Raw genomic sequence first — 10,088 nt, 5'->3', positions numbered from 1 at the left:
AGTGGCTGAACCTGCTTGCTTTCCCATCTTTTTCTTTTTTAAATTGAGATATAGCTGACATGTAACATCCTGTTAGTGTCAGGTATACAAATAACGATTCAATATTTGTATACATTATGAAATGATCACCACAGTAAGTCTAGTTACCATGCATCACCACATAGTCGTAATTTTTTTTCTTGTGATGAGACCTTTTAAGATCTATTCTCTTAGTAACTTTCAAACAGAGAATACAGTATTAACTATCCACCATATTGTCCATTACATCTGATGATGACATGTTATAACTAGAAGTTTATATCTTTGGGCTTCCCTTTACCCATTTCACCCATCCCCAGTCCCCAACCTCCACCTCTGGTAAACACCAGTCTGTTATCTGTATCTACGAGCTTGGTGGCTTCTGTCGTTAAGATTCAACATATAAGTGAGATTGCGTCATATTTGTCCTTCTCAGTCCGACTTGTTTCGATTAATGTAATGCCCTTAAGGTCTATCCATATTGTCACAAATGGCAAGATTTCATACTTTTTATGGCTGAATAATATTCCACTGTGTATATACAACATTATTTTCTTTATCCATTCATTCACTGACACTTAGGTTGTTTCCATGTCTTGGCTGTTGTAAATAATGCTGCAGTGAACATGGAGGTACAGATATCTTTCCAAGTTGCTATTTTCCTTCTTTTCTTTCAGATAAATACCCAAATGTGGAACTGCCACATCATATGGTTGTTCTATTTTTAATTTTTTTAGGAACCTCTACACTATTTTCCACACCACACCAATCTACATTCCCACCAGCACCACATGAGGGTTACCTTTTTTCCACATCCTCACCAATATTAGTTATCTCATCTTTTTGATAATAGTCATTCTGACAGGTGTGAGGTGATACTTCATTGTGGTTTTGTTTGCATTTCTCTGATGATGAGTGATGCTGAGCATTTTATCATGTTCCTGTTGACCATCTGTATGTCTTCTTTGGAAAAAAAAATCTCTATTTAGATTCTCTGCCCATTTTTCAATCACATTGTTTTATTTTGTTTTGTTGCTATTGAGACATAGGAGTTCTTTACATATTTTGGATATTAACTCATAAGATAAATGATTTGCAAATATTTTCTCCCATTCAGTGGCTTGCCTTTTCATTTGGTTGGAAAGTTCCAATTTCTTAACCCTATATTATGCAGAACGGCTTCATATTTCTCAAAAGTCTTGGCCTCAGCCAACACTCAAGCCACAGGGCTTACTTCTATGCTAAATAATTATCAAAGCATTTTTCTAAATAAAGTCAGTTATTTTGGTAAGAGAAATGCCAGTAGCAGCTGTTAAAGGGAAATATAAATTTCTTTATCTCATCATAGGCATCAGCAACATCAGCAATATTCTAAGTATCTTCTATGTAATGGAAATTATCTGTGAAACATAATTATGCGTGAGAAACACAGGCAGTATTCCCAAATTTATTTCAGCATTTCAACATCCAAGGTAAAATAATTGCAGGACGCTATGTTAAACTTGTTTTAAAAAAAGTTTATTTGTTACAAAATGTTAAATACTAAAACTAAAAACATATAAATCCAGGTCAGGCTATATTAAAATACACACATACCCTTCTTAGCAAAATTATTAAAGATTGAATTAAACAGATGCTTTAAATAAAATAAAGTACTCTTGAGGAAAATTTTTTTCTAATTAACTATGTCAGTGTAGTGTAGTTTTTAAAATTACAATTGAAAAGTTCAGCTGTCTTAGAAGTTAAATTTATCCAATTCTTCAGTTTTCTGTTACTGTCCAATATGAAGCCACCATGCTGGCTTGGACAGGGTGAATTTCAGTTATGTTACTGAAACGTCTATTTTACAAGCCTACTCTCTTATAATATGAACAGAGAGTAGTCAGAAGTATACAAAGGGTTATATAAGGTGAAAACTTGGCCCATAAAGAAAAGGCCTTAGTTCTACCACACAGTATCTTCTCTAATTAAAATGACTGCTAAATATACTGAAGCAGAGATGTGCACAAAGCATACATTCATCTAGAAATAATCTTTCAATTTAAAAAAAAATTCAAAAAGAGCACTCATTTCTCCAAGATAGTTGATAAATATTTTTAAATTTCTTGTTATTTTAAATTGAGTTAATTCAAAGGTATTGAAGAGTCTAGGTTTAAAAACTAATTTGATTACTGTTCTGACTAGTTCTAAAGAGCCATGACATCAGTGTGTCTGAGTCACTCACACAGGTGGTAAAGCACTTTCATAATAAAAACTACATGCTCAACACTAACAGAGCACCAGCTTCCAAACCTAACTTCCACTCAGGTCAAACAACCTAAAATAGTATCTATGGTCTAGGTAAATGTTAGATTTACAAGTACTTTCAAGAAATACTTTCTTTTGCTTTAGAACTTAATATTTTTTCAATTTCCTAGATTAAAAGTTACTGATTTAGAACATTAAGTGCTGTAATTCACACAGGGTAAGACTACGCTTAGGAAGAACATAAGACTATTGTGTTTTAAAAGACCTTAAATATGATGAATTTCTAGAAATCTACTGTAGTATTTATTCTTTACAATGCTTATCCTTGTCAAATGGGATTTGCCAATAGTTGATGAACCCAAGTGATTAACATACAAAAACATAAAATGCATTCCAGTAACCTTCATCAATACAATCTAATTAAAAATATATATAGGGCATTTTTACTGTCTTACTCTAACAGTGCTGATATACATCCAAGGACTAACTATATAGTACTTTGTCTAATACTATGGTATAAAACCATTTAATTAAACCTTTGAATAGCTGGAAAAATTAGGTGTCCTCGAAAGTCCTTAGAAATTAAAAGAAAATTATATCCCAATACTGAATTACAAATGAAAATGATGTTAACAATGAATAGTAATCTGATCTTCCATCGCTCGGCTTGTGAGCTTCTAATGTAATTATTTCTGTTGACATTTGATACAAGGGACACTATAATTCTATCCTAGTACCATTTTCTCTACATGTAATGAGTCTCTGATTTATATCCTTTCTTTTAACTTACTGGGTTATCTTGAAGGTCAAAATTCATGCTACTCCTCATTAAATAACCTTGCGGTCCTCAGAATTCAAACAATTCAAGCTGCTGACATCCTAAGCTTAGTAAGTTACTAAACAAAAAACTCTTGAGCCTTTGCTTACAAATTCTCCAGAAAGCATCTCTTCCTATGAACATCTTTATAAATGATGCATTAAAGTCACACTGGTCAGTCACTTTTATTAACATCCTGGTCTCACAATGATCAAGAAAGCATTTGTTCACCTGTTATGGAACCAGAGCTGTGAGTGTTCTAATACTGAGACACCACAAGGCACATCTCCCTTGCCTGAGGAGGTGGCAGCAGAGGCAGGAGAGACTTCCCCAAGGATGGGAAACCCCATGTGATTTCTTCCTTCCAGCATGCCTCCTTCTCTTCCCTTGATGTCAATGACTCTTTTGCTTTCAGAGAGAATGATGTTTGAGCGACAAAATGCAGTACATATCCTGCCAGGAGATACACGTAATTTGGGGGCCCCAGTACAAAGTGAAAATGCAGGGCCTTTCTTTAAATATTATGAAGAATATCAAGATGGCAATGGCAGAGCATTGAACCAAGCACGGGCCCCTGTGTTAACACACATTACATGGCCTTAAAGCCAGCTCTGTTTAGATCTCCTGCCCAGTCAGAATCCAGAGAAGAGACAAGGTGGCACAGTTGGGTTGTCCACATAAAAAAATAATTTTTTTTCATGATGGTTTAAACATTGTCACTGATTTGAATCCACGTGGCATTTCACTTTCAAAATTCCATGCAAATTTCTATTCCTTAAAATTTCAGACTGATCAGCTCTACCTTAGATTTTTTCATTATTGAAATCGTCATACCGGGTCTTTAAAATGCCCATTATTTTAATAGAGCAATTAATCAGACATGATGAAATTTTAAAATTAATCCTACATGATTTTTTTCTTAATTTAAACATATCTTAACTGGGAGGGGTACTAGTATCACTAAAGCAACAGGGCATCTTAAAGGGAAAAAATAGCTGTATAACAACTTTATATATTAGGATGGTGACGCCTTAGTTTTAGCCTATGGTATATTTTGTTCCCTTTTAAGATCACAATAGTAGTTTTTTGTTTGTTTGTTTGTTTGTTTGTTTGGTTTGTTTGTTTTCCAGAGGACTACCAAACACATTAAGCTGTATGGTAATTCTTTTTAACGCCCATATTGGTTTCAGTCACGGAATTTTACTGGAACACAGAGGTATCCCATTCTTCATAATAATAATAATAATAACAATAATAATAATAATAATAATAATAATTAAAAAAAGTGTATGTATATAAAAGCTCTGGGTTACATTACTAAGCAACGACACTTCCGGGAGTGAATATACTTCCTGTATTCAGCAAGCTGCTTCAAGTACATATTCGATGGCCATCTGTGCTTTTCAACAAAACTGCGTTCTTCCACTAAAATTTTTAGAAAAAACAATGTTAATTGCAAATATTTTATTTTGGATCAAGTTTAGATATTAACTATTGATTCCTTATTTAACAGATGGGATCCAAGCTCTGCTCTGTATCCTCGGCCCTTCACTCAATGCTTCCAAAGTTGTTTAACATAATTTTGGTTAAATCGGTCATCAGGATTTATATTACATAATTTACGATAATATACATCTTGCCCACTTCTTTATCAAGTAGTATTTATGTTCTTTTTGTTTTTCTCCCAAATAAGACTTATTTTTCTTGGAGACGACAACAGACTTGCTTTTCATTTAATTAGTTTTCTTTATAGCTGACTTATTCTTCCAAACTCTTTAACATCCTCTCAATTCCATTCTCCACCCAACCACAGTCACCGGATAATCTAACTACTCTGGTAGCAGCTGCCGGTCTTGTCATGGCCCTGGAGACGTCCCTTCCTCAGAGCCCTGTACCCTCTTGCTTTCTAAGCCTGCTTCATTCTTTTGTGTTGGATCCCTCCACTTGTAGACTCTAGGTCCTTCACTCAGTTTCTTTTCTAGTTTTAGTGAAGCACAACCTTTATTAGCTCCCTGAAAAAGGGGGTACATATGAAGTACTTTTGAGACCATGCTTGTGATGAAACATCTTTATCCTCTTTACACACAATTGTAATTTGGTTTGGTACCAAATTCTAGGTTGAAAACTTCCCTCAAGACGTCGAAGACAGAATTCCACTGCATTCTAGTTTCCAAAGTTATTGAAAGCTCTGTTACCATTAAGATTCATAGTTCTTGGCTAGTGATCTGTGTTCTTTTAAAACTTTTAGATTTTTCTATTTGTAGTCAGTGTTCTTGCATGTCCCAGTGATGGACCTTGTTCATTCATAAAGCTTAGCACTTAGTAGATCCTTTCAATCTGAAGACTTGGGTCCTTGGGTACTAGGAAAACTTCGTGTATTACTTCTTTGCTAATTTCCTCTCTCCAATTTTATTCTGTATTAACTTCTATTAGTCGGATACTTCATCTCCTGGACTGAGCCCCCAGTTTTTTAAAAATCTTTCTCTCTTGTCTCTTTAGCTGTTTGTCTTCCTTTTTATGAGATGTGCTTGTCTTTATTTTTCAACTCTTATGTAGTTGTTTCAACTCCTTTATTTACTTAGGGTTTTTTGTTTTGTTTTTACTATCATATTTGTAATTTCCAAGAACTATTTCTTGTTCCTGTAGTATTGTTTTAAAATTATGGTAAAACACAGCATAAAATTTATTATCTTAACGATTTTTAGGTATATAGTTTAAGCACATTCACATTGTTGTGCAACCAATCTCCAGAACTCTTTTCATCTTGCAAAACTAAAACTCTATTAACTATTGTTTTTTTTTTTTCATAACTATCCTGCTTTATGGATTTATATCTCTTATTCTTTCAAGATATTAATTTACAATTTTTAAAGTTTTTTTCCCTATTTTTTGTGCCTCTAAATTCTTTCTCTTGTGTGTTTATTAATTTTATTTTGGTTTTGGTATCTGTCTTCCATGTTGGACACTGCCTCAAGTAATTGCAGATCCCTGGTTATCTCCTTACATTTAAGAGTGAGACACTAGAAAGCTATTTGGATATCTTGTGGTCATGGGTAGGACTTACTGACTGGTAGAATAACTGAGCAGATACTTGTTGGGTTCACTGAAAGAATTCCCAAATGAATGCACCTATATATTTTTTTCTCTGAGGCCAGAGAAAGATGCTTCAATTTCATGCCCAGAGTATGGGAGCCAGGCAAACACCTGGCTGCCACAAATCCTAGAAGGAGCCTGGAGGCTAAATATACAATATGCACAATTTCACATGACCCCTAAGTTTTCAGTCCAGCTCCTTAACCCATTCTCAGCTATAGCTGCAGTTTGTGATTCTATAACATTTTTGGTTTAATTTCTCCAGTAATAAACCTCCCATTCCAGGATGATGAGGGAGAAGGAGTTGTCTGCCTGGGTGGGATGGAGTGCAGCAAAAGCTTCTTCATCAACTTTCAACTAAGTACTGCTTTCAGCCCCAGCCCTTATTCTGCTTTCTGAAATACCTGGTCCCTCAGGTTTCTAAGGCTTCTTGGTATTCTGCTGGCTGAATCAGCTTGTTTCTCATAGTATTCCCTTCTGTGGGTACTTAGGTTTCTTTCTGCTAAGTCAGTTCCCACTTCTCCATCTACTGTTTGACCTCATATATTATAATTCAGATTAATGAGGACCTGATCCAGGCTGCAGGACACGGATATAAAGAAACAATCTAGCAGCTCAAGGAAGTTAGCTATAGTTTCATTAGGAAGAAAAGGTGACCTAAGACTACTCCCTTGGTTAAGATTTAAAAAAATAGAAAAGTTATCACAGGTGAGCTCTGGCAGCCAACAAAAACCAAAACAAGACAAAAAAAAAACTTCGCAGTATATAATGTGTAACACAATATTGGGCCAAATTAAACTGTGGGAATAATGAATCCATAAATGCCAAGGGTAACTCATATTCCTGTGTAGTGCTATTTGTTTTCAAAACAGTCCAGCATATAAAATGTATCTAACATTTAAAAGCTATTTAACTAAGTTCTGTTGCATCAATGCCAGCATTAACATGACATCTTGTCTATTCTCACCTTTCAATTTCTTTTTTTTTAATGTTTATTTACTTTTGAAGGAGAGAGAGAGTGTTGAGTGGGGGAGGGGCAGAGAGAGAAACACACGCACGCACACAAACACACACACACACACACAGAATCTGAAGCAGGGTCCAGGCTCTGAGCTGTCAGCACATAGCCCAATGCCGACACAGGGCTCGAACTCATGAACCGCGAGATCATAACCTCAGCCAGAGTTGGATGCTCAACCAACTGAGCCACCCAGGCGCCCCTCACCTTTCAATTTCTAAACACACTCAAAGAAGAATTTTTAGTCGAGAGAAAACAGTTCACATAATTCCAATAATAATTTGATAAAATCTGAAACCGAAAATGGGAAATTATTTAAGGGAGCTGTAAATTGATGGTGACAAGAACCCTTCCAACTTCAAGTGACACTGTGAAGTACGTCCAGTATAAGGCAACAGGGAGGAGGAGAGGTGACTAGGATACTCTGGAGGGGACACGGTCCTTTAAAAGGGCAGCTACTTGCTCAGTTCCAGGTTGCTGCCATGTGGGAAGAGTGGCTGAGAGTAACCAGGTCTTCCAACTTTTCAAAAGAAGACAGAAATGGAAACTGTTACAATTTTTACATGATGACCACTAAAAAAAAGTAATACCGCGTGGTCCAAATAAGACACTTGGCAGACTATATTCAACTACATTCAACCCACAGATTTCCAGTTTGTGACTACTAAGTTAGATTAGCAAATTCTCCCTTATCCACCAGGGGCTTTTTTCACTGCCTACAATGACACACCACAGCAGGTCCTAAACATAAACAGGTACCAGTGAATCAGAACATTCGTGATACCTTAACTCCCATCCAAGGAACATAAGACAGTCACTGACATTGCCTCATCTTCTCACCTGCCTTCTTAAAGCACACCCTGGAGTCCTGCTTCTCACTCTGCCAGGCAGTCATAACATACTTCACAGTCAATTGTATAAGTGATAAAATAAAATAAAAATTTATAACCCAACAGATTTATAGAGCACCTTTCTCCTAAGGTTGTTAATAGTTCTCCCTTGTGTGGCATACTTCTATACAAGATAGTAAGTGGAAAATAATCTTATTCTTTTTTTTTTTTTTTTTTTTTTTTACAAATGAAGGGGACCTAAGGCAGAATAATGAAGGTGGTTCTAAAATCACAATGTTCACTCGTTTCATTTTGAAAGAACTTCTTAAAGAATAACTGTATAAGAATGTCCCCACTAATAGCAAGAAGCAGACTTTATCTTTATGAATGGAAGGGGTTTGTTTCTTTTTTGCACAAAGTATATGGTTAGTAAATCTCTATATTCTGCTTTAATTTATTATGTTGCCCCACTGCACTAATAAATTATATGTAAGAAGGCTCCCAATAGGTATACAGTGTTTGTCACCTAACTGAATACAGCTGCCAAAAATAGACTATGTGTTTCCTAGTTTCCTATACTGTGCAAGAAGCTGAAAGAAACCAGAGATTTTCAAACCTGTTAGCAGCAAATTATCTTTTACAAGTAAAACTTTATGGAAAACTCTAAGATATAAAAGCAGGGGCATCCAAGAAGTACAAATTCCAGCCTTCTCTTCTTCCTTCCCTCTTCCCTCAGCTACTTCCAGCTCTCTGCCCCCACCGCAGAAAACCTTCAGGCATCTCCAAGGACACGCCCCTGTTTAGAGTTTGAAACTACTTAACTAGGTGATCTTTAATTTCCTTTGCCTTTTAACTTGATTATTCCTTGAGCCTATTCTAGGTAACACGAGCAAACCATTGGATCTAAACTGTCTACTCTGATGACTGTTCTGTTCTCATTTTGTTTTTTCTTATGCAGTACTCAGAAACTCACACTGATTGGTTTTAAAGTTTATAATTTATCTTACAGATCACATTATGTATACTCTCTGTTCAGTAAGTTTTGCAACATTTATCAACAAAAAGCCTGTTATTCTCAAGTAATATAATGGATTCCTATATAGATATACTTAAATATAGATATCAGAACAAAAGAACTGATATAAACAGTAAATGATAGTTTCAATTCTTTCATAAGAAAAATTTTTGAAATCTGTACTATTTAAATTTTCCTTCTGACTTAGGTGATTAAAACCAAGATCTCATTTATCACAACCAAATACCACCTGAGGTCACCTTATCTCTCTACTTCAGGAAAAAAAGGTGCATTTAAAAATGGATGGAGCTATAAAACAATCATTAGAAAACTTCTTGTGTAACACAGGTCAAGCTACTTATATAGCCAGCTGATTCTAAGTTAGAGAGTCTTCAATTACCACACTGTGTTTTTGTTTTTTGTTTTTTTTTTTTCTAAATAGGCTTACACCCAGTGCAGAGCCCAACATGTGGCTTGAACCCACTGCCCTGTGATCAAGACCTGAGCTGAGATCAAGAGTCAGATGCTTAACCAACTGAGCCACCCAGGAGCCCCTGCACCGCATATTTAGAGGACTATATGATGCTGACTTTTTTTTTTAACTTTTTGTTTTTTAACAGCTACAATTCCTACAAGTTATGTCTCAAATCTAAGAACAAAAACAGTTTTCTTTTCAAAACAGTAATTAGCAACCTACCTGAAAGATCCTGAAACTCAGGCTTTTGGCTGAAGATGAGGTAGTTCGTGGCGATGAAATGGAGCAGCCAGGTTGAGAGGCACTCGGAGTGGTGAAACTGCAAGAGAAATGGAGTGTGAAACCATGCAGGGACCATGCACAGACACCAGGCGGGGAGCGCAGTCTGCGACGAGAACCCCACTGTGAGCTCACTGTGTCCATGTTTCCGCCTACTCTGAGAGCAGAAAGGAAAGGGGGGGAATTGCCAACGTGTAATCATAAAATTATAGCAGTGAAGACACCAAATCAAATGATCAACAAGCTCCAGTTGCTGGAGCGGCTAAACGTCTGAAGCAGGGGCACCTGCACCAGGA

The 10,088-nt window shown here is 36.0% G+C and overlaps 1 protein-coding gene across 2 annotated transcripts in view; it reads right to left on the bottom strand.

Moving 5' to 3' along the window:
- Positions 1-1,520: 1,520 nt before the first annotated feature.
- RHOBTB3 (Rho related BTB domain containing 3) overlaps positions 1,521-10,088 on the bottom strand; it is a 54,392-nt gene continuing 45,824 nt past the window's right edge. For both annotated transcript variants that reach the window (XM_045498630.1, XM_045498640.1), the window contains exons 11-12: positions 9,736-9,832; positions 1,521-4,507 (exon numbers count right to left, since the gene is read on the bottom strand). In XM_045498630.1, coding sequence (XP_045354586.1) covers positions 4,392-4,507; positions 9,736-9,832 — 213 coding nt within the window. In that variant the 3' untranslated portion in view covers positions 1,521-4,391. The remainder of the gene's footprint in view (positions 4,508-9,735; positions 9,833-10,088) is intronic.

The sequence above is a fragment of the Leopardus geoffroyi genome, chromosome A1 (assembly GCF_018350155.1).
Source record: "Leopardus geoffroyi isolate Oge1 chromosome A1, O.geoffroyi_Oge1_pat1.0, whole genome shotgun sequence".
Lineage (NCBI taxonomy): Eukaryota > Metazoa > Chordata > Mammalia > Carnivora > Felidae > Leopardus > Leopardus geoffroyi.
This window is presented reverse-complemented; position numbering and strand designations above follow the sequence as displayed.